The 25717-nt window shown below is 43.1% G+C and overlaps 1 protein-coding gene across 4 annotated transcripts in view; it reads left to right on the plus strand.

Moving 5' to 3' along the window:
* The window catches only part of C3H10orf90 (chromosome 3 C10orf90 homolog), a 357993-nt gene that overhangs the window by 273432 nt on the left and 58844 nt on the right, over positions 1 to 25717 (plus strand). For 2 of the 4 annotated variants that reach the window (XR_014788775.1, XM_084841445.1), the window contains one exon: positions 22524 to 22820. Coding sequence is in view for 3 of the 4 variants with exons in the window: in XM_084841445.1 (XP_084697571.1) it covers positions 22524 to 22820 (297 nt within the window). In the remaining variant the exon portion in view is untranslated. The remainder of the gene's footprint in view (positions 1 to 22523; positions 22821 to 25717) is intronic. The other 2 variants (XM_084841447.1, XM_084841446.1) reach the window with 1 other exon arrangement.

The raw sequence follows: 25717 nt of genomic DNA on the forward strand, positions 1-25717 counted from the left end.
ACATACAGCTAGAATCTTAAAATAGTTTTTAATCATTTAAATGATTGTTTTGTTTTGTTTTGTTTTGTTTTAAGTGCTCTGAGTACCTGGACTTTGTTCTCCTGGCTTCTGGAATCTTAGGACCTTGTAATAATGTTACCATAAATTTAAATTAGCTGAAAACTTAATATAAGGAAGTTTAATTTGGCATTTCTGCTGTAAAGTTATGGATGCCATATCAGATTTCCATTCTCTATCTTTATCTCTTTTGAGGTTACATGGCTAATAGTATAATCACATAAGGGAGGAATGATCCTTGCCACCAAATTGGGGCATAGAGCAGACATGGCTCAATTCCAGAAAATAAAAGTAGAATTTACCATCTAGGGAACAGGTGGTTGTATTAGAAAACGTGGAAATAAAACATTTTTATTGTTTATAAAATAGACAATCATCACAAATTTTTCTGTGACCAGAAGACCAATCCTCACAAATTTTTCTGTGACCAGAAGACCAATTGTCACAAATTTTTTTTTTTGGCTGATAATCATAGCACTTATGTACAGCTTTGATGTAGTGATATAGACATAGCAGAGTATCCCATTTTCTCTAAATAGAGCTGGGGAACATTGCTAGCTAGGCCTTGCTAGGCTGTCATTAACAGAACAATAACGCTTCTTTTGCTTTACCTTTATCTCCTGCTTTTCAGGAAGCCATAACATAGAGCCCTAACACTGAAAACCTTTGGGCAGTCAAGGGAAAGAAAACCACAAGAAAGAAATGTTTTCAAGTCAACTTCAAATGAATGGGAACAAATTCAGTTGTAATTTGGATTCATGAATAATGAAAATGTAGGTCCCCATAATATCTATAAAGGCACGCAAGTAGACTTATGTATGAAGGAGGAAAATAGGAAGTATGACATATAAGCAATTTGCAATGGGTCCTTTTGCAAAACCAAATCAATCCTGGATTTGCCCACTCTGTGGCTGCTTTATGTCATGTACGTTCAGTGAACTCACAAGAAGATGGCAGTTGAATGGTAGGTAGGTGTTTAATCTGTGATGCCAGATTTATAGAAAATGTACTATTAATCTGCCAGGGCTGTATAAAACTTCAGTCTCTAAACCATCCCCTCCCAACTTAAACCCCAAATTAGTTTTTTGCTATTCCCTTTACTATTTCCCCAACTCGTAATTCTGTGGCTGCTGCTGCTGCTGCTGTTGTCTACTGTTGCCATTTTATCAGTTGCATTGTGCATGTGCATACACATGTATTTTAAATTGCTAAGATGGAAGCAGTACCAGTTGGTAGTAGAAGCCACAAACATAGATACTAGGCATAATGGAAACAGTAGACAGGGGTAGCAGAGAGCAGCTGCTGGGGCAGCTGTGCATAAGGGCAGATCCCAATAGTTTGAGACCAAAAACAGATCAGAAGTGGTGGCTGTTGCCAAAAACAGCAGATGTGTACATCATTCATCCAGGTAACATCTACTGATATAAAACATGTGGCGTGACATTACTGTGCTCCAAATTTCCCTGCCCCTGAAAAAGGCACCCTTAGTAAAGTGAGGACATGGAAACCCACAACATGATGCTTTGACATCATGCATCTTGTGTCATTGGGGGGAGGGGTAGAGGAATGAGAGGAGACATGATGCTGCAGTTTTTAATTTATTTATTTATTTATTTACAATATTTATATACCACTCCACATCAAAAGATTTTGGAGCAGTGAACAACAAAGATGAGAGGATAAAACACCATATTAAAACAATTAAAACATTTTAAAAGAAACAAATTTTGAACTGATGCTTTCAGTGACATCCACTCATCTGCTATAATGTTTAGTCCCATTCAAATTAATGTTCCCGATGATTAAGTTTTTAGCTAATTTAGATGAATAGTAACATCTCTAATAATAAGGCTTTAAGATTCCAGAAGTCAGGAGAACTAAGTCCAGGTGCTTCATTGGTTGAATATAAAAGCAGAAATTCTGGACTCAGATACAAAGTCTAACTAAGGCCCATGTACATCCCTAATGCAGAAGATTCAACTGGTGGGGCCCTGTGTCATGCGTGTATGATGTGGACTCAAGCCAAGTGGGGTGGAAGTACCTATCAGTGTGTACCAGTTTACCATGAGAGACCAGATTCTCCAAGGGAAATCACTAATAGCTCTGGAGGCAATGACGATGTGAATCTGGCCGGAGTGTCTCATAACTTGCCAGTATTTTTCTTACAACTGGGGCTGAGTTGTTTTAAAAGTAGGGTCACATGCCTAATGGCCCATTTATTGTGTACTTAGATGTTTCACATTAGCAAGCTTTTAGTCTAATATCCTCTAGCTTTGAATCGATGTGTGTGGCTTTATTTTACCTGACTAAAACAATAAAACTTCAGTTAACCAGAACACACATATGCAACCACCAAGAATAATTACAAGGTTTTGTCATCCTCCCTACCAGCTGTGCAACACAAAACTGCTGACTCACTCCTGGCACAAATTAGTATTAGGTGTGCAAACAAGCTAACACAGCTGTTTATGGCTAATAGGCTCTTAACATTTTCATTGCTGGTAGAACTCATAGTTTATATCTTTTCTAGTATCACTTCTAGTTATTTTGTTTGAGCAGATAAAGATTCTTTTTGTTATCATTTTTATATAACACCTGCATTGTGCATAATGCTCTAAAGGGCACAAGAGGGCAAGCCCATGCCTAAAGGAGCTTACAGTCTAAAATTTGACACAGGTGAAAGGAAAGAGGAAATGGAGGGAAGTGGAGGAAGGGTAAACAAGGAAAAATGTATGATTATTCCAGCTATATGGACTTAAGCTTGGTTACATGCTTGGTTACATAAGGCAGCCTTCCCCAACCTGGTGCCCTCCAGATGTTTTGGACTTCAATTCCCATCAGCCCCAGCCTGCATAGCCAATGCTGGGAGTTGTAGTCCAAAAATTCTGTAGGGCATGAGGTTGGGGAAGGCTGCATTAAGGCATAGGAATTAAGTTCCCGTATGAATGATGTTGCCATTCATTGCCTGCCTGCCTGCCTGCCTGCCTGCCTGTCTTTCTTTCTTTCTTTCTTTCTTTCTTTCTTTCTGATTCCTCATTGTTCCCACTCCCTTTCTTACTGTTCTCTCAGGTGTTTGAGATCTTGTACACTCTGTTAGATACTTTCCACAATATCCAAATCAAATTCTCTTGTATTTCTTGTTCCCCACTATCTCTCTTCGAGGAAGCTTACCACTTATCTGATCTCAGACTGTCCCTTGATTTTGGATAAGAACTGCCTTCCAAGAAACATTTAAGGAGCCTGAGACCAACCCAACTGACTACCAATGTAGGGTGGTAGATGTTATGGTGGCACCAAACAATTAGGATTCCACTCTGACAGACAACCAAGATTCTGGTGCTTTAATATGCAGAAACCCTGCAGATGACAGCTGCCTTTACTGACAGCTGTTTTTTTTTTTTTTATCTTGCAAGATGGAGATGTAACTATAAATATGTCAAGAAGTAGTAGCAAGAACATGTCCCCTTCCCGCTCACAGTAGATAGATATTTTTTTTTAGCAAGACCAGCTCTGGATGGTCTGAAGAATGAATGGACTTGCCAGATGATTATGAAAGAGCCAAATCTTGTTAAACCTTTAATCATATCTGAAAACCTGATGTATCCTAGTCAGACTCTGACATCTGGCCTCCCAGTGTTTATTGTTGATTGAAACTAGGACTGCTAATTAACTGATGGTTTCAAATTCAATCCACTGCCTCGCTTTTAAGTAATTATTTGATTAATCAGTGAAAATACTACAATACTCAATCCCTATGATTTTTGAGGATTTTGATTAAGGTAAAAGTATTTCTAAGGCCATATAAAATAGACACATTATTTTGTTGTGAAGGCCATCTAAAGTATCAGCTGTAGTTAAAGATGTACATAGATCATTTTCAACCATGATGTCTGCGCTAAAACACTATTAGGAGGTGGCTGCGCTCATTAAAAACATCTCATGAATAAATCTCATGAATATTTTCTGCCCTGATATATTTGTTGAGATACAGGGAGGATTGATATGGTCTCTCTCTCTCTCTCGACCCATTTTGCAGTTAACATGATTATGTAATCCATAACAATTGCAATGATTCTATGAAACCAGCATTTAGCCAGTTCATGGATATGTTGCATGCAACCTCGGTGGCCATGCTGGCTGGGGATAATGGGAGTTGTAGCCCAACACACCAGGAGGGCACCAGGTTGGCTTCTTTATGAGCATCCCAGCTTTCCTTAAAATTGGTTTGTATATACCAGGAAAGCTACCACCCCACAGGCATAACTGGAGGAAAGGAAGCTGAATGCATTTTTTTATCAAGGGCTGGATCCAATAGAGAGGAGGCTGGAGAAAAAAAACAATATTTTAATTTGCTATTTAGAAAACAGTCTGGATTTAAATGCATTGTGCCTTTTCCTGGTCTTGTTTTTATTTTTGCTACCCCCATTGAAGATTGTTAAGGATTAAAATATTCATGAATCAAATAATGCAAACCCTATTCCAGGACTGTTCTAAATAGAATGACATGCCAGAAGCCTTAGAATGAATTTATCAAATAACTCATTCATCTTGACCGAAATCACAATCCTCATGTGTCCCCTTTGAGTCCTTTGTCAATTCAAAGCCTGAAAGTTTCCACTGATGAAAACCCCCTGTTCTTCCCTATTTAACTGGTTGGGCCTTTTGTACATTACCTGGATGTTTAATGAATTTTGATCAGTAGAGTAGCTTAGTGGAATACAATTTTTTTCCTTCCACAATATTAGACACAATATTTTTGTGCAGGGACCCTACCCTACTGCCACACAATATATTTCACTTGGACGTCATTTCTGCTCTAGAAACACTACTTTCGACATTTTCAGCATTTTGTTAAGCGACCCTTATGAAATACAGATTTTGTTTTGTGCAGTGCAGAAAAAATGAATATAATACTCATTTAAAATAGATGCTTACTTATATTTGACAAATATGCCTATATTCTAACTGTCCTCCTCCAGTCAATCTCAAAACGACAAAATTGGTCAATTATACTTTGTATCAGGTCTTAATGGGGATAATCAGAAACCCTTGGCTGTTTTATTTTGAGGGGAGCACAGACCCCTTCCACAGGTTGGAAGATATTATTGCTCTTCAATAGATTTTTCTAGCAAACATCATATCAGGAGATGTTCCATTTGAAATCAGGGAAAAGAGTTTGCATTTTATGGACTTGTCTTTACCAAATTTGGGGAAATGGTTTTGTTAATGGATTTACAATGAGCAACATGTAAGGCTTTTTTCAGTGAGTATAAATATGGGGAACACTTGTAGCTTTTCCAGAAATTTGGGTGTCTCCCCATTTTGATTTCTAAAATAGTTTTTCACCAACATACATGTAGGGGAGGGATTTCATTACCACTAAATACAGATTTGTAAGAAGAATTACAGTTCCTTCCATTTTTAGGACTACTCCCTAAAATATCAAAATATTTGTAAAAGCTTCTATCTGAAAGAGGGAAGCAGGATGTGATATAAATATGTTTATATTTAGGCTGCATAATTCTTGAACTAGCACATCACATTTTAGAGCTTAAAGGTACAATCCTAAGCATCTTTTGACAGAAAAAATGTCCTACAATTCCCAGCATTCCCCAGCCAGCATGCTGGGAGTTGCAGGACTTTTTTCTGTCTGAACATGCCTAGGATTGTGCCCTAAAGGTTCTAAATGCCCCTATATCACTTGGAGTGCAATCCTATGGGAGGAACCATAGGATACTGTGGACCTACTGTGACTATAATATACTGTGAATATAGCCTATGGTCCACCTACTGTGGACTCCAGCTGTGAGGGTGAAGGTCCTCCCTTGACTGGCAACAGAAAGCTCTGTTGATCTCTCATTGATATACTTAAAAAAAACCAGTATAAACCACCTTTCAACCACAAGGGATCCCAGGATGGTGTACTTAACATTATAAAAATACAAGTTCAGTATAATAGGAATAATTACATTACAAAATAAGAGGCATAATAATTATTCAACTAACAAGCACACAAATAATAAATTACAAATAGATATAGATATTGTTTTAATGCCTCAGCAAAAAGGGGAAAGAAAGCAAAGTTGGTGCCAATTGTATCTCCCTCAGGGAGGCATTCCAAAGTCAGGGCGCCAACTCAAAAATATGAGGGGGAAATAGCTTACTGGGCACCTCAGCCTGGCCTCACAGGCAGAGTGGTACCTGCGGGTGCCATGTTGGAGATGTCTGGGTTAGCATGTTGGACTAGGGAGTCCCTGGTTCAAATCCCTACACAGCCATACAGTGGCTAGGACAGTTACAATCTCTCAGCCTAAGCTACCTGAAATGTTGTGATGATAAATGGGGGGAGGGGTGAACAATGTACACTGGTTTGAGCACCTTGGAGGAAAGGCAGGATTTAAATGTAACAACTACAGAAATTCCTGTGTTGCATCCTTCTCATTCCATCCTTCTCATTTCACATGCTTTCTATATTTCTATATTATTTGTATTAAAAGGATAGCCCTCTCTTCCATTCACAGTACACGCAAAGCAGCTAATAATAAACCCAGTACAAAATACATTAAAAGAATAGTAGCAGCAAAAGCCAATACAAATACCACTTTTAGGCAGTTTAAAAGAAAATGCCTTGGACAAACACCTCAAGCACAACAGGGAGGGGAGGAGGAAAACTGGGGAAGGAGTTCCACAGTTTTGGTGACATGACTGAGGAGGCCCTATTCTACACAGCTACCCATCAAAGGTTAGAAAGAGGGCACATGGAGCAGTGCTTCTGAGGTAAATAAGGTATCTTTGACCCAGACCAAACCTCTGCAAGGCATAAAGAAGCAGCCAGGACTTTGAGACAGAGGTCCAGGGACCCACTCAGAAGCATGAGCAGAGGAGGCCCCAAACACAGCAGGGCTGGCTTACCACATTTTGAAATAAGTGAAGTAATACACATTCCCATCTAAAGAGCCCACCCCAAGGACCAGTAAGTCCAGAGTCTAAAATCACCAAACTGCACTATTGGCCCTAAGATTCTTCCAGCTACCTAGTTTTTAAGAGACTAAACTCTGCCATGAACATGAGGGTCATTAATATTTTTGCCATCAGTATTTTGTTAGTCAGTAGCATTGAATTAGCTGCTTCATAGCCTGTGAACAGCTGCTCTGAAAAGATGTAGGAAGATTACCCAAGAGGTATCTAGCAGGTATAATGTAGCCTATCATGTAAGTAACAAGAACAAAAGAGACACAAAGTAAGCTTCGTATTTTATCTGGGGAGAAAATGCATAAATAGGCGATTTGAAATTAATGATATCGAGGAAGGGTGCACTTCTGCTTGAATGGAGAGAAGTAAGAGACCAAACGGCTTAGAGATTATAATTGAAATGTGGGCCCTGCAACAAAATGTTGGAGTGTGAATGTTCCCGTTCAGAATTCCAGCCAGCCACGCTGTTTTGCAGGATATTCCATTCCAGCCTTCCCCAGCCTGGTGCCCTCCAGCTGTTTGGACTATAACTCCCACCATCCCCAGCCAGCATAGTCAATGGCCAGGGTGATGGGAATTGTAGCCCCAAACATCTGGAGAGCACCAGGTTGGAGAAGGTTGCTCCATTCCATTTCTCCCTCCTCCCTGGTAGTTTTTTTCTTAAAAGTTTCTTGTACTTCTGCAAGCAAGCTGATACTCTTTGGGTTACAGAAGGATCCACAATTGGAAAATGAGTTTGCTATTGAGTTTGCTAAACATGATATACTTACCTTGTGGCAGGAGGGTCCATTAGCTGTGCCTCACCTCATCAGTACAATGCAGAACATGGCTTTAAGTTGTTGTAATTCATACTAATATTGACTTACACAAGTCATTTGATCTCTACTGTCTAATTATCAGTAAACATATTTTGAGAGGTAGATTTTATTTTCTGCCTGTTAGAATACCATAAAATAGGTTTTTAGGAGTACTGCACAGGTAGTACGCCATCTTGCTTCATAAAGCCATCTGATCTACACAGTCAGCCATATAAAGTGTGGACAAAAATAGTCAGCTGTGACAATCCATTAAAACAAATCCAAACAGGAACAGCCAAAGATGCACATAAGATACATATACAAAAGTGTATGAGGTTTTGAGTTACCTAGAACTCTTCACCAGATTGTATGTTGAACAACGACAACAATCGTAGAAGGAGAAAGATCTGTCTGTCTGTCTGGTGTAGGGCCGATAGTTTCTGTTTTAGTCCACTTTGCTATATAAAGCAATTAGGACATATTTTAAACGTCATGTCTGGGTTATTCTTTTAGCATATCAAAGTCCAATGGCTGACTTCCACAATGAAGCCATCCGTGTGTGAATGTAAAGCTCTTTTCAGATGTTATTAGTATGTACAACGAACATGCATTTAGCGCAGGAGGTTGCAGCAGGGCTGGCATCAGGACAGAGTTAGGCACCTGCCAACTCCTGGCCCTGCTGCTCATCTTCCTTCCTGTCCCTCTGCCCCTTTCAAGCATGCAAGCAGTGAGAAAGATGAGAAAAGATGGAGCAGCATCCTCGACTGACTTTCTGCTCTCCCTCTGAATGGTTGTGTGGACTAGAGACAGGACAAGCAAACAGGCAATAGTAAGAGTAGCAAGGAGGAGGTCGGCCCACTCAGAGAAAGGGGCCCACTGAATGCATCCTGCCCAAGATTTCTCCCAAAGCGGGAGCCAGTAACTGGGGTGCAAAAATACGAAGACAGGCTTGTTTCTGTCCTATGCGCTTACATTGCAAGAGCTGAAAAGGGCCATGGGAATTTGGAAACTCTGGGTGGTACTTAGGGGGATTTCCCAAGGTTGTACACATGGTAAGAACAGATGTAGAAACACAGGAAGAAGCCTTATACTGGGACAGACCTTTATTGTCGGCACTGACTGGCAGTGGCTCTCCAGGGTTTCAGGCAGAATTGTTTCCTAGTCCTACCTGGAGATGCTGGGCATCAAACCTGGGACCAGGTAGTTTGTATGTGTTGGGGGATAGGGGATGGGGAGAGGAAATACTGCACTTCCTTATGCATATTCACTGTATGTGCTAATATTGTCTGAAATGGGAATGGGCTATAGGGATCTATAATCTAACTTTATATTGCTTTTTTAAAATTGACCCACAATGGACTGATCAACTGCAGTCTTTTCCTTAACAAGTATTTTCCTTCAAAAAATTCAACAGAAACCTTCACAGCCTAAGGACCAGCTGCCTGGCAATGTTTGCTTTGTAAAAGAGATTGCTTTTCTACAACATGATCAAAAGGCCATCTTGGGGAAGGCAACAAAGATGGTTCGAGGTATGGCTAGTTTATCTTGAACAAAAAAAGGAGAAAAAAATACCATGGGCTTATTTGGGATACAAAAAACTTTGAAGAGTTAAGTGAAAAAAGGATTTGGGGTCCCTCAAAAGTAAGATATTTTCCAATAAAATCAGAGATTCTAAATGTTCTCTGTACCTTACTATACCAATAAATTTTGTAGATTTTGCAGTTGTACACACTCTCTTCATATAATCTCAACATTTTACTAATGGAAACATCTTGCTTGCTTTCTTAGCAATTTTGTTCTCATATGTTTCCTTCTGCATTAGACTTTCATGTCATTTTTCATTAGCTTTTAAGTCTTTCTTCAACTGGGATAATAGCAAAACCCTATCTCCATCCAATTGCAATTCTAGCTGTTCTCCGCGGGTTGCATATATTTCCCGTTTATTGCTTGGAGAGCTAGAAATACCACTCTAGATTTTCTTAATGAGAGATACATGCCTTATTCCCAAAACAATACCCTGAAAATGTTCCCAGAATATGAACAGTGTGGGCTGCATGATCTCAACTTTTTAAGCGCCTTTTTCTTCCTTTGTTTCTTGTACATTATCTGCATCTACATACTTCCTAGAAAATAATTGACAGCTGTTTGTGTTTTATTTGGGGGATCTATGGCTGTTTATATGAAAAGATGAGCCGGATTTGGGTCCATCTTTAAAAGATTTAATTGGTAAGGGTAAAATAAAATATTTACCAAATGCAGTTCCAATGCTTTCACCTGTTGGCCAGATAAATGGCCTAGACTGTTGGGTTTGATTTTGGGCTGTCTTTGCAACTAACACACTTAAAATTGCTATAGCTACAGCTCAGTCTCTGTGTTAATTGATTTTTAAAGTAAATCACTATTGCACCATTACTACTCAGTGGCTAAACAAGTAAGGGATAGAAATGCTGTCTTGTTGCATGTTTTTACACACACACACACACACACACACACACGGTGAAGTTTGTTTCTTGGGGATCTATTAGATGGCATTCCTGCATTTTGCAACATCCCAGAGTGGGTGAGATACAAATAAACCTTCTGCTGGCTGCCTGCTAAGAGCCCAGAATGTCAATTTCTTTACTAAAATTTAAGCTCTAACATATACGTTTAGCACAATAGAATCTTGCCTTTGTGTTAGAAGCTGGATGACATTTTAGAAGTGTTTAATATTCTAGGGATGCTGGAGAAATTCGAGATGGATTAGAATGAGCTTGGATTTCTAAGAATCCAACCTGTGGAATCTGCTGTGGAGCACCCCCCTCAGGCCATGCGGAGTCCGTGGACTTTAGGATGATTTTTTTTACTTTCCTGAAATTTACACATATAAATCCGCAGAAAAATATGTAAGTTTCTGCTGAGGAAACGTTGAATGGAATGGGGGACAATACACTAAATGTTACATACTGAGGTAAATTATGTAAATACTTACGTAAATACTTATGTAAATATTTACGCAATTATTTCTATATTTTTCTGCATAACGAAAAAAAAAATTCACATCCGTCTGTAGGCAGACCATGAAACAAAAGGCACCTGTCAATCTGAGGAACACAGACAGAGTGGATTTTATACAGTCCATACATCCCTAATTAGGACTGCAATATTTAACCAATTAATTGGTTAGATTAACTGAATTTAAAAAGCAAACAAACTAAAAAGTTATCCCAATTAATTGGAGAGCTATGTCTGTGGCTGTCATACTGGGCCTGGGTTGCAACTGAAGAATATAAGAAGAGCTATGCTGGATCATACCAAGGGTCTATCCAGTCCAGCATTCTGTTCACACAGTGGCCAACCAACTGTCTACAGGAAACTCCTGGGTACTCAGTGCAGCACCAACACTGACTTGAGGGTTGGGGAGGGGGTGTTGCCATGGTCTGTAGGGATTCAATCTCCCTCTCTAGGCTTTCTGCTCATTCGAGTGCAGATCTTGAGTGCTTATACCTTGTCTTGGGTATGCGGGGCAGATTAGGGATTCTGTTGGTGTACTGCCCACCCCACTGCCCATCAGACTCCCTGCCTGAGCTGACGGAGGTAGTCTTGGACTTGGTGTTGAGGACCCCTAGGATGATGGTCCTCAGGGATCTCAACTTCCATGCCGAGGCTGCTGTATCCAGGGTGGCTCAGGACTTCATGGCTGCCATGACAACCATGGGGCTGTCCCAACATGTCAGCCCAACACATATAAAAGGACACATGCTTGATCTGGTTTTCTCAACTGGGCAGGAGGATGGTGATCTGAAAGTGGAGGAATTAACATCTGTCTCTTTGTCATGGTCAGATCACTTCCTGTTGAGGTTTAGACTCTTGACAGCCTTCCCCTCTGAAAGGGTGGGGGGCTATTAAAATGGTCCGCCCCCAGAGGCTAATGGATTCCGATGGATTCCAGAGGGCTCTGGGGGATTTTCCTGCTGGTATGGCTGGTGCTCCTGTCGAAGCCCAGGTCACTCTGTAGAATGCAGAGATGACTCGGGTGGTTGACATGATCGCGCCCAAGTGCCCTCTCCCTCTGAGCAGAGGCCGGCCAGCTCCTTGATATACACCTGAGCCGAGGGCAATGAAGCAAGAGGGGAGACAGTTATAATGCAGGTGGAGGAAAACTCATGCTGAGTCTGACCAAACACAGGTAAGAGCCCACTATCGAGCCTACTCTGGGCGATGAGGGTGGCAAAGAGACAGTTCTTTTCCACCAGCATTGCATCTTCTCATTGTTGTCCAGCAGAGCTTTTCCGAGTGGTTCGCGGCCTGTTACATTCTGGGCCAGGGAGAGAGACTATGGAACCCTCAGTTGCATGCTGTGATGAGTTTGCACGGCACTTTGAAGATAAAGTCGCTCAGATTCATCATGAATTGGACACCACGAGTTCCATTAGTAAAGGCATTCAGAGCACCGTCTGGTCCAGTTTTATTGGATGAGTTTCAGTTACTGAGGCCTGAGGATGCAGACAAGATGCTTGGCCAAGTCCGATTGACCACTTGTGTGGTTGACCCTTGCCCTTCATGGCTTATTAAATCAAACAAGGAGGGGATGTCCGGCTGGGTCCAGGAGGTTGTAAATTCCTCCTTGAGAGAGGGAGTGGTGCCAGCCACTTTAAAAGAGGCGGTAATCAGACCACTCCTGAAAAAGCCTAACCTGGACACGAAGGATGTTAACAATTATAGGCCAGTGGCCAACATCCCCTTCCTGGGCAAGGTGCTTGAGCGGGTGGTTGCAGGACAGCTCCAGGCACTGTTGAATGAAATGGATTATCTAGATCCATTTCAATCTGGCTTCAGGCCTGGTTTTGGAACGGAAACTGCCTTGGTCGCCCTGTGGGATGACCTCTGCCAGGAGAGGGTCAGGGGAGTGCGACTGTGTTGATTCTCCTGGACCTCTCAGCGGCTTTCGATACCATCGACCATGGTATCCGTCTGGATAGGTTGTCTGGGTTGGGAGTTGGAGGCATTGCACTGCAGTGGTTCTGCTCCTACTTGGATGGCCAATTTCAGAAGGTGGTGCTGGGGGATTATTGCTCTGCGCCATGGCAATTATGCCATGGGGTTCCACAAGGCTCTATTTTATCCCCCATGCTGTTTAACATCTACATGAAACCGCTGGGGGAGGTTATCCGGAGGTGTGGGCTGAGGTGCCATCAATATGCGGATGACATCCAGCTCTGCCTCTCTTTCTCATCAAACCCAGGTGAGGCAGTGGCTGTTCTGAATCAGTGTCTGGGCACAGTAATGGACTGGATGAGGGCCAATAAACTGAAACTCAATCTAGACAAGACGGAGGTACTGTTAGTGGGTGGTTTGTCTGCCCGGCTAGGTGATATTCAACCTGTTCTGGAGGGGGTTGCACTCCCCCTAAAGGATCACGTTTGTAGTTTGGGGGTGCTCTTCAATCCTGAACTGTCACTTGAGGCACAAGTGAACTCAGTGGCACAGAGCACTTTTTATCAGCTTAGGCTGGTATACCAACTCCACCCTTATCTGGAGAGAGATAGCCTAGCTACAGTTATCCATGCTCTGATGACTTCTCGTCTGGATTATGGCAATGCATTATATGCAGGGCTGCCTTTGAAAACAGTCCGGAAACTTCAGCTGGTCCAAAATAGGGCAGCAAGATTGTTAACAGGGACTGGCCAGCGAGTTCATATTACGCCAGTACTTTTTCAGCTGCACTGCCTGCCAGTCCATTTCCGGGCCCGATTCAAAGTGCTGGTATTAACATTCAAAGCCCTTAAAGGCTTGGGGCCAGGTTATCTGAAGGATCACCTCCTCCTATGTGTAGGGGTGCACGAAAGTCACTTACCTGGTCTCGCAGCTTGCTTCGCGGTGGGGGGGAGGCGCTTCGCTGCTCCCCCTGAAGTTCAGGCCGGGGGGGGAGGCTTCCCCCCTCGCCCGGCCGAAATTCAGGCCGGGGGGGAGGCTTCCCGCCTCGCCCGGCTGAAATTCAGGCCGGGGAGGAGGCGCCTCGCCTTGCCCGGCCGCGAAATAAAAAGTTTAAAAAAAAAACACCCCCGTGATAGGCTACGTGACGATTTACGTAGCCTATCACGGCTAGATCTGCAAAGTCATCCGTGATAGGCTACATTAATCGTCACGTAGCCTATCACGGGTGACTTTAAAAAAAAAAAAAAGCACATACGCAAATGGCGGCCCCCATAGGGAGCCGCCATTCGCGTTCCTTATTTGGTCGCTGTAGTCTACGTAAATCTTTATGTAGACTACGGCGAAAATAAGGGCAACGCAAATAGCGTTGCCCTTATTTTCTCCGTAGTCTACGTAATCTTTACGTAGACTACAGCAACCAAACGCGAATGGCGGCTCCCTATGGGGGCCGCCATTAGCCGTACGCGCTTTTTTTTTTTTAAGTCACCCGTGATAGGCTACATGACGATTTACGTAGCCTATCATGGCTGACTTTGCAAATCTAGCCGTGATAGGCTATGTAAATCGTCATGTAGCCTATCACGGACGGGGGCGTTTTTTTTTTTTTACTTTTCTTGGAATGGCGGTGGCGGCAGCCGGTCGAAAGACCGGCTGCCGCCCCTGCCCCTGTCGAAGCCCTGCTGAACCGCCGCTGCGACCCGCCACCGGGAGCGACATTCGGGAAAGGTAAGTCCCATCCCGGGGGGTGGGGGCGGGGGGTGGGGGGGTGCGGAGAATTTCTCCCCAAAACTACTTCGGGGGGCCGAATATGTTGGCACTTGGCCCCCCGAAGTTTCGGGGAGAAATTCTCCCCCATCCCTATAATGCCTGCCCAGACCTTAAGATCATCCTCAGCGGCCATTCTCCATGAGCCCCTGCCAAAGGAAGTGAGGCGGGTGGCTACTGGAAGAAGGGCCTTTTCTGCTGTGGAATGAGCTCCCTAGTGATGTTCGCCTGGCACCTACACTGTATTCTTTCCAGCACCAGGTGAAGACCTTTTTTATTTTCCCAGGCATTTTAGCATTTTAGCTTTCTAGACTTTTAGCTTTGCTGTTTTAAATCTGTATTTTAAATCCCTGCACTGCTGCTAGGTTTTATTCTGGTTGTATTTTTATACTGTGGTTTTAATGTTCTATATGTTTTATATTGTTTTATTGTGTGCTGTTTGGTTTTAATTTTTGTGAACCGCCCAGAGAGCTTCGGCTATTGGGTGGTGTAGAAATGAAATAAAACAAACAAACTCACAAGCAGGACTTGAGTGCAACAGCACCCTCCCTCCTGTGTTCCCCAGCAACTGGTGTACAGAGGCATACTGACTCTGATACTGGAGGTAGCATATAGCCATTAGGACCAGTAGCATTCTCCTCCAGGAATTTGTCTAACCCCCTTTTAAAGTTGTCCAAATTGGTGGCCATCACTACATCTTGTGGTAGCAAATTCCGTAGTTTAACTATGCACTGTGTGAAGCTTCCCATGGCTGGCATACATGGCATGCCCGTGGAGCACCATGGGTGGATCCCCAGTAGAGAATAAATGTACCCTCACTTAAGTATCACAGTTTCCTATAAATACGTGTAGTACCTGCAACACCATGTTGCAATGTATCCTCACTCCCTAAAAGGGGTGCTACTTTTCTGGGCACCAGCCAGCCTAAAATAGGACTCTTGTAGCACTGTTCAAGCCTTGTGGGAGAGGGGAGATGTTTCAAGTGGGAGGAAGCAGAAAAGAACACTTTTTTCTCCTTCTTCACATACACATGCTCTGGACTTCCCCTGCATAGTATTGGATTGCTTCCAGCCTGAAACCTGAGCATTTCATAGTAGCGAGGGGCTGTGGAGAGGGGGAAAGGGAAAAGGTGTCCTTTCTCCTTTCCTTACTCCTGAAACATATTGGTATAGTATGGGGTGGGGAGTTTTTATTTTATTTTATTTTATTTTCATGATATGCATTCCTCTGGACTGTAATGTCTCCCTCCAGGATTACTTACTATAAGACTGGTTTGCGGCTTGAGCAGGCCAATTTCCTCTCTGCTTCTGCCATCCATTCTTGCCCCTGCCATCCATTCAACTAACACCCTAACTTTCTGACCTGCTTCATACATAAGGGAGGCCACCATGGATGCATTTCCCTGTGGGGCTTCTTGTTGTAGTGGTGGCCATTTTGAATATTCAGGGCTTTAAAAAATGCCTTCATTGATGTCAGCATAGACTTTTTGATTTTTAAACCCGACAGCTGGGGCGGGGTGGGGGGTGGGATATCAGGAAGCAAGCCACTGGGGGAAAGGTTTAAACCTCCCCTCCTAGTGCACAGTGGTTCTGATATGGATTGTGGGCATGCGTGCTTACTGTAGAGTAAGAAACAAGGAGCGGTTTCAGGTGCATGCTATGTAATTAACATAAAATGTAGTTTGACCCTAAGGGTGCATCTGGATGAGGTTTTTAACCTGCAGTTGCCCTGCTTCAGACACATAATTTTACGGGGAGCAGGGGGTCCAGATGATGTTATTTTCCCTTTATAATCCTCCCATGTTTTCCCACTGCTGATTCTGTCTCAATCCAACAACAAAACAATAAACTAAATGGATTTATGTTTGACCTGAGAGAGATCGAGATCAACTTGATGTTACACAAAGCAATAAACAATAAACACAGCTAAACCTATCCCCCTCAAGCTAGTCAATGACCATTATATACTTCCTTCAGTTTTCATCACATAGTTCCCAACTGCTTTCATACTGAAGTGCTACAATCTGGTTACTTGAGTCGCAGTCTGGAAAACACTACATGTGCGTGTGTGTATGTGTCTGTATAAACATGGTGTTACCCACCTGAAGTACCATGCTCATGATGTGTTTACACAAGGAGGTAACCCCTATGACTAGAGGATCTCCTTTTTTCTCAGTTATTAGATGTGCTGATGGGGGAGGCCTTTAGTGTTTCCATGGCTTCCCAGCAAGTGCATCAGATTGTGTTTTGGGTCAGTTGGGCCTACATCGATTAGATCCAGCATTTCTTTATTCTGTTCAGAGGCTTATGTCCTTGTTTCTGCATGAAGAAATGTCATGTGAAAATCAAAAGTTTGCTGTGACCTGGTGCAGTCAGCATGGGCCGTAATGCAGAGTCAAGCACACAGAGTGCTAGAATCCAACAAAATCAGGACCAAAATCAAGCAGGGGTGCTTGTACAAATTCCTCTGAAGGACCTAGCCAGAACTTATCTTGTAGGTATGTACACATTTAGCATAAGAAAGACAAATCAGAGGCATCAATCGTAGGCTGTGGTCTCAGTTGAGGACTCTATCTAAAGGAGGCTGGGCAGGAAGGAATGCAGGGAAACTTCTAGGGATGTAGGAGAAATTAATCAGGTCAGGACATATGTACAAACTTACCAGATTTGGACCTGCCGAAACTATATGCAAACTGGAATGCATTAGCATGTTGAAACGCTTTTCAGAATTTTGCAATCTGGTTCGCAGCGCAAAAAATGAACATAAAAATGCGTCAATGAAGGGAAAGTGCTTACCAAAATGAGTATATTAGGGGAAATTGTGCCCATACGTGTTTAGGGGAAAACCACTTGCAAAAAGTATGCACACTAGGCAAAGTGCAAACAAGTATGCATAGACTAGGGAAAATGCACATAGACATAATGGGTATGAATTTTAGTGTGAACTTTTTAAAAAATGAATTTTGCCACATTTGATGGAACACAGGCCAAAACAAACGTACAGTTGGGGAAACAAGAAATTTGGCAAAACCAAAATGCATTGATTCAGCCATTCCTAGAAACTGCAGTCAGAAAGGGTGGGAAGCAGATAAAGAAGAAGGGAAGCAGGTAGGTAGCGTGGCAAGACCACCAAAGAAGCTAGCTGTTGCCCTGATTTGGAAGCATGTATAGTCAATCCCGGTCAGGAAAGTGGAGTCATGCTGTAAAGGCTAATTGTGCGCCCACAAGCAGTTCACATCAAAGACTATCCGTACACATAGATCAGTTCAAGTCCTGATTGATATCACCTGAATTGGTGTCTGAGGGGCCATAGGATGCTGAGAATTTCCCCTCTGAGGCTGTAGATAGTACTAGAACCTCAGGGGGAGAAGTCTGAGCTGAGATTTCCCTCCAGCAGCTGCTGTGGAAATCTCCCCCTCCTGAGCTCTGACTTTGGGAAGAGGAAGGAGAGGGCAGGATGGGTGTGTGCCAATGGGTGGGAGGGGAGAAAAGAGGACATGGATTCACCAGATCCAAAGGCCTCTCAGCCACTGTCCCTGTCCCAGATGGGCTCAGTGGCCCATATAGTGAAAATAGCTAAAGTGGAGGATGAACAGGCTAAGAAAGGCTCTTCTATTCTGCTCACCCTGCTAGGCTCTTGCTGGAAGGGCTTAGGATGGACAGAGTACTCCAAGATCCGAGCTGCCTGTCCTCTATCTGACAGGTTGGTGTTCTTACATACTAATTACAACCTCCTCCTGAGTCTTGCTAAATTGATGAAGGCCAAACTAAAAGTTCTGCTAATCACATGTAACAGAGCTTGTGTGTAAGCATGAGCAGGGCCAATTTTGATCAGGACCATGACAATCCAGGAGGGGAGGATCTAAGCTTCCCCCCTCCCATTTTCATTCTGAAATTCCATACCCCCCATGGGGGGGGGTGTAAAAAAACAAAACACACAAATCTCCATTGATTGACCAGATGCTCAAGATGGATTGTAGTTCTCTGATGTATCAGTGCAATGTTACAAAGCATTCATGCAGGCAAATGCAGAGTGTCAGAACATGTTCCCCTGCCACAGTCTTCTGGGAAGAACTGCAGCATTCAAAGAAAATTATTTTTCTTTTTTTGGGGGGGGGGTTTACCTTGCCATTTACTACTGTTAGGTTGATCAGGTTACAGCAATGTCTCCCTACGGCAATGGCATGGAATGCTGTGATTGTAATTGTTCACTGCTTTCTGTCTCATGCACGTAGGTTTCTGCTGCCCATCTTTTCTCAGGGAAGCCCACTAGTCTATGCCTCTGTGCCCAAACCCCATTATCTTTTACTGGTCTGCAAAAGAGATGTGGATTGTACAGTCTTAATGTTAGACTTTATCTTGCAGAGGAGACAGGAAAGTGAATGATTACATGGAATGAGGGCTCCAGCTGAGTGGCTCCAGAGAACTTGAACCAGCCCTGCTTGCAGAAAGAGTTTGCAGTGAAACCATCACAATTTAATAGAAATCACAGCTGGAGAGAACTCTTATTGCCAAGCAGAATGAGTTTTTTTGTAGTTTTTTTCTCTCTCTCCCAAAAAGGTTTATTTTAGTTTAGCTGCTGTAATTAAAGGCCAACTTACTCTAATTCCATTACCAAGAAGATTGTTGAACTAGCTAGTGATTCCTTGCATCTTCCACTGGGATAATACTCATACAACAGACAATAAATTAGATATGTTTTAGAAGTTACGGAATTTGGGGGCAGGGTGAGAAAAAGTAGAGCTAAAGTATTTTCCAGTATTTGCGAAGTAACTATGTTACAGGGAAATGTTGATCCCTCTGTTCCAGAGATAGTAACATAAAAATGTAGGAACTACTGTTGTAGATCAGACGAATGTTACACCTGCCAAGGTATTATATATAATAACAGTGAACTTATTCTCTATTCTCCAAGTGTCAACGTTTATATAGCCAAAGTGGCACCATCCACACAGAAGAGGGAGGTATCAGCAGGCTTGGGGATTTCCCAAGGTTTGCAGGACTACACTCTTTTTCTTTTCTTTTTAAGGAAAAATCCTCTGGGGTGGGGGCAAAACAGTCCAATGAGGACTGAGTATTCTCAGTGGGTATGGAATGATGACAACTTTGGAACAGGGAGGGGGAATGGAATGGATTATCCTGGAACAGAGTGGGGAGAATGGAATGGTGTATCTTGACTGGCTGGAAGCCTGAATAGGAGCAGTCCATGTTGCAACGTTTTGTTACAGATCCCACTTGGCTTTTTTGTGACAGTAGCCAAGTCTGGATGTCTATGATTTCCCACAGAAGGCTAAGTGCAATCTTATCCTTGTAGTTCATTTCATCCAGCTTCCCAAGGTCACTTTTGCAGATCTCAGTAGGGATGGACAAAAGGGACTTACCTTGTCCCGCAGCTTGCTTCGTGGTGGGGGGGAGGCACTTCGCTTCTCCCCCCAAAGTTCAGGCGAGGGGGGGAGGTGCCCCGCCTCGCCCAGCCGAAATTCAGGCCGGGGGGGAGGCGCCCTGCCTCGCCCGGCCACAATTCAGGCCGGGGAGAAGCGCCCCGTCTCCCCGGCCATGAAAGAAAAAGGGGGGGGGAACCGTGATAGGCTATGTAATGATTAACGTAGCCTATCACGGCTAGATTTCCAAAGTCAGCCGTGATAGACTACATAAATCGTCACGTAGCCTATCATGGGTGACTTTGGGGAAAAAAAAAAAGCGCATACGCAAATGGCGGCGGCCCATGGGCGCCGCCATTTGCGTTCCTTATTCTGGCACGTCTAGTCTACATAAAGATTTATGTAGACTACGGCGAAAATAAGGGAACGCTATTTACGTTGCCCTTATTTTCGCCGTAGTCTACGTAAATCTTTACGTAGACTAGACGTGCCAAAATAAGGAACGCAAATGGCGGTGCCCATGGGCCGCCACCATTTGTGTATGCGCTTTTTTTTTTCCAAAGTCACCCGTGATAGGCTACGTGACTATTTACGTAGCCTATCACGGCTGACTTTGGAAATCTAGCCGTGATAGGCTATGTAAATCGTCACGTAGCCTATCATGGGTGTGTGTTTTTTGTTTTTTGTTTACTTTTTTATTTTGTAATGGCGGTGGCGGCAGCCGGTCGGGAGACCGGCCGCTGCCCCCGCCCCCGCCGAAACGCCACCGGGACCCGCCACCGGGACCCGCCACCGGGACCCGCCACCGAGAGGGACATTCGGCCACGGTAAGTCCCATCCCGGGGGGGGGTGGGGGGCCGGGGGAGAATTTCCCCAACACTTTCGGGGGGCTGAATGCATCGGCACTTGGCCTCCCGAACATTCGTGGAGAAATTCTCCGCCATCTCTATGATTCAGTCTCTTTGCTGATAGCATAGGCTCATATGCGAAGAATGAACAATTCTGCTTTGAGGCTTTTAGTATCTTATGATCCTACTAGAGCTGAGATAAATATGCCAACAGACACTCACAGTCCCCTTTGCATCTCAAAACAAACTCCTTTAAGTATGCAAATGTGTCAAGTCCTTTCCCCCATTGGGGCAATTTGATAGTTTGTGAATCTGTAGAATATGCATGTTATGTTCATTCCCATCCCAGGCCAGACCTTACTTAGTTCTGTAAATGAAGAGGCACTGAGGCAGACGCAATGTGGAGTTGCTGCCATGATTACCAGGCCCAAATCCCAGCTCATCCCAAATAGTATCTTCAAATACTTCTTAATTCCCTTTCCCACATGCAGATATACATTGACAGGTCAGGTTTAGGGGGAGGACATAGGGAGCTGGCCACAAACATGTACACATACACATGCACACGCAAGCGTATACACACACATGAATGCACACATGGGCACACAGACTAAACCTGGCTTAGGGGAAGGACATGAAAAGCCTCATGACAGCAATGTACATTGGTTGTAGCCTAGAAGAGAAGTACATTCCATGTGAATCTTAGAACTGGTTATAGAGCGGGGGCGGGGGAACCATAAGACATGCCGTTTGGGGTGACTGACAATTCATGTGATAAGATAGCGTTAATGCTTTTGGAAAGGTTGATTTTTTTAAGCATCTAGCAACTGGCCTCTAGGCAAGTTTAAATTGGCTGCATTGCACACCACAGTGGGCTTGCAAGAAGGTCCAGCTAGAGTTGCCACTGATGGCACCATCTGTTCCTTGTGTTGCTACATAGCATGGAATCTCTTTGGGAATCGAGGAATGAGAACTCTGGCAGGTATAAAAGACCTTTGTCTTGTCTGAGCCCTTTGACTCAAGTTCCTTCCCAAATCCCAAGTGAATTTTCCTGGTGGCCCATGCAGGGGGAAAACGTGGGGTGATTCTGACCATCAGTCTTATGGAGGAACCCCAATAATGCTTAGCAGTTTGAGCTAAAAGCCATTCATTTTCTGTTTTTTTCCACCCGGACTAAATTTTATTGTTCACCTAACCTTCCCATCTTCCCTTGCCAAGAATCTCAGCAGAACAGCTGTACAGATCACATTTTCCTCTGTGTTAAATGTCTGCCAGGAAGATGCCAGAGAAAACCAAACTGCCACCAAATGCCTCGATCAAACCTACCAGGAGCCACTGAAATATGTTTGCAAAATAAATTTGGCTTTATACCAGTAATGTGTCTTTTATGAAGCGTGGCCTGTGTTCTTGACAATTGCATAGCATACAATCTTGTGCTGTGGAAATGAAACGTTGGTCTTTGTGCTAGTTAGGAAGCTATTAATTTGTAATCACAGGTAGTCTTGTTAGGAAAGAGAATAACATGATTAAAAGCAGTTTAGGGAACAAGGAAGTGAGGGGGCTAATGATCTCATGCAGTTTTCTGATAGCAATGACACAGCATCACTGCTTCAAAGGTGTGAAGCTATATTAATGAATTAAAGCTTTTAAAATTAAAAAAATGTTACATGCAGTGCTGCAAAAAACATTCAAAGGAACTTTGCAGAAAGAGCCTTGGGTATTGAGTGATATTTTAAGCATTGCTACCTATTTCCCACCTTTGATTTCCCTCCCCTTAACTTTTAATAGACTCACAAGCATTCTCAGGAAGCAATGAAAAACAGTGCACAAGAAGAGACAAATACCATGAAACTGCACCTGCCTCCTTTCTGCAGCAACCATCCAAGAAAGAATTCATGGTGGAAGGTAGGATTTCTTCGAAAAACAAACATCTGCCCAAAGGCACTTCAGAGTCCAAAGAGAGTCAGGCCCAAAGCTTTTCAAAACCAAAAATATCTATTTCTGATTATGGGTGCCATATCAAGTGTTTATCAAAAACAGCATGGGATGAAAATGATATCTACAGGAAAGATCCGTTCCTAAAAGGTAAGCCATAACTCTTTATTTGGCTATTGGGAGTACAGTCTTTGTGTGTCAAATATGATCAAACCAAAAGGTACACTATTAATGGGAAGCTTGTCTGCATCTATCTGCTTTTAAATGTTGTAGAAGAATAGTTTGGATTAGAAAGCAGTTGCTTCACTTATACCCCAGTCCTATACATGTCCACTGAGAAGTAAGCCCTGTTGATTTCAGTGGTGCTTCAGTGGTGCTGCACTCCAAGGTAAGTGCATTTAGGGTCTTCACCACATGGGGCTAAAATCCTGCAACCTTACCGGGGCTTTTGCTTCCGGCTTCTTTGTGGGATCTTAAGATCGGCTCCTTTACACAGGCTGACATGTACTGTTTTTATTTCTTGGCAAGTTCTATATGTTTCATTTTACAGCCACTAGATGGTGCTGCTGTGCCATTACAGAAGTACACAGCAAATAAAGTGCTTCTTCCCGCTTCCTAGAGAAAAATCGGACTTTCCCTGTGTTTGCTAAGGTGGGATAAAGTTCATAAACTATGGGAGGAGCCCTGGAGGTTGACGACGTCATGTAAAGGACCTGTAAACGTCTGCAAGTAACCAATCTTGATTGCATGATATAAGCCCCGTGTGGAGAAGCCCTAGGATTGCAGCCTCAATCCATTTCTATAAACTGAAGATGTTGGCCACAGCCTATAGAGACCAGAAAAGAATAAGCCAGTGTTGTTAGAAACACAGAATGCTTTTTAATGTTCTATATTTATAAATACACTGAATCCCAAAACATACATCCCAAAACATGCACATTCTTGCAACATTTTTGACATCCAAATATATACTTTAATATCCAGTTCCTTTACAGTATTTTATCCTCCTTTCACAGGGCAAAAATGCCCTGTGGTCAAACTATTTATTGTAGACATCTGAGATGCACCAGAGATTATACTAGGTCCAAAAACGCGAAATTATATTATTAAAGCCATCTTTATGCATTTTTCTGTACTCCTCAGAATGCTCTTCTCAGCTCTCTGGCTGCTGAACCTGGAGCTCCTGAATCAAGATGGCTGCTTCACCCATTGTCTGTAACTCATTAAGCCCCAATGGTGCCCCCTTTGCCCATCCCACTGTATTCCCAGTTCCATGCCATCTAGCAACCTAATCCTCAGTAAGCATCCTCATTGGGGGGGGGGGTGCATATGAGCCTTACAAAACCCCTGGCTCTTCCCATCTCCTGCCAATACTCTTTCCCACAGGGCAGGAGTCCCCACCCATCGGCACATTTGGGAAGCTGAGAAACTGCTGTGGGTGCCACCACAAACAACTTTCATGGAGGATGTGGGTAGTCACAGAATGGCTACAGTGGGGGACTGGCTAGTGATGGGGTGATGGGTGGGAGAAACCTCAAGGCTAGAGGCTGGGAAGGAGGGGGGAAGCATGGCAAAGGGGGAGAGGGGAGAGAAAGAGCAAGGCTAGGAGAGGGGAGAAACAGTGACATAAAGAGGTGGTGAGGGAGAAAAATAGGCTAAAAGCTGGGAGTGGAGAGAAACAGCAAGATAAAGGGGCTAGCGGGAGACAAAGAGCAAGGCTAGGGGCTAGGAAAGGAGAGAAGGAAGAAGGCAAAGGACAGGGAAGGGAGAGAAACAGTGAGGCGATGGACAGAAATAAGGCTGGAAGCTGGGAGTGGAGACAGAGAGAGAGAGAACAAAGGAGAAAGGTCTGTGGGGAAGAAGATTGGGTGTTTTTTTAAATAATTAAATTGGATTTTTAAAAATTAAAAATACATTTTCAAAGGGGGCAGGGAGTAGATGCTTTGCGGGCACCATTGGAGGCCCCCATGCACGCCATGTTGAGGACCCCTGCCACAGGAGAACTTTTCATTCAGTGGCCATTTTGTTTTACACTAGCCATGTGTGGACAGTGCACACTGTCATAAGGAAGCGTGACAATGTGAGCGGGCATCAGTGCCACCGAGTGCAACGGGAGCTTCAGGCAGGTAGGACATGGCAGCCTATTAAGAAGCATTAGAAACAAATCTGTATATAAAATGGGAGTATACATACGGAGCTCCTCCAATAGCACAGTAAATGTAGACTGTGCTCAGCTCATCAAGTGTAATCGCAGTGTCTATGGAGCTGTTTGCCTGGAGAAATATCCAAAACAAATACTCGGGTTTCCGTTCATGTTGCAGACCTCTCTTCAGGGAGAACAAGTTTCAAGATCTTGGCTCAGCAAAAATGTGCCCAAGTAAAAGCAAACAATGAGTAGGGAAGAGGACTTGCAACTTTTGTTAAACAGGTGCAGAAAAATGTTGGTTCATTAGGACAGAATAACATCGAGTTTCTAGCATGACGCAAGGGAAAAAGTGTTTTCTCCTTACAGCAACTGATTATTTGAACCAATCTGAAATAGGCTTTGTTCCAAGATATTTAATACCCCAAATCTGTTTGGCAGGAAGCATAGGCTTATTGTCACACTTGTAGGAGTGGTGCATCTTAGTGTTTTTTAAGATTTAATTTGCTGTTCTAGATTAATCCTGTATCTTTTTCAGCAAGTCACTTGTAATGTAGTTTACAAACTTCTGTTTGCATTTTGGACACAAAGTGCTCTTTGGGGTTTATAAATTATGCAAGAAATAGTGATCATAAAAGAGCAATGAAGTATGATTATGAATAAGGAAAACAATGTTAAAAACCTAGGTTAATTACATTTATAATGAAGTAAAAATTTAGCATTTGTTTATTAGTTTCTCATTTAATAGTAATAGTGCTTAAATAGGGCTATTGAATATGCAAATCAATACTGTAAGAATGGAGGAAAACCTCTGCAAGATTTAGGGGGGAACTTCAGTCACACTGAGAAACAATACAATATGTATTCATATTCTACTATCTTTCATTATCAGTGCAGCAAATCT

Source organism: Heloderma suspectum, chromosome 3, assembly GCF_057233095.1.
Source record: "Heloderma suspectum isolate Gila_16-S chromosome 3, 16-S_ref, whole genome shotgun sequence".
NCBI lineage: Eukaryota > Metazoa > Chordata > Lepidosauria > Squamata > Helodermatidae > Heloderma > Heloderma suspectum.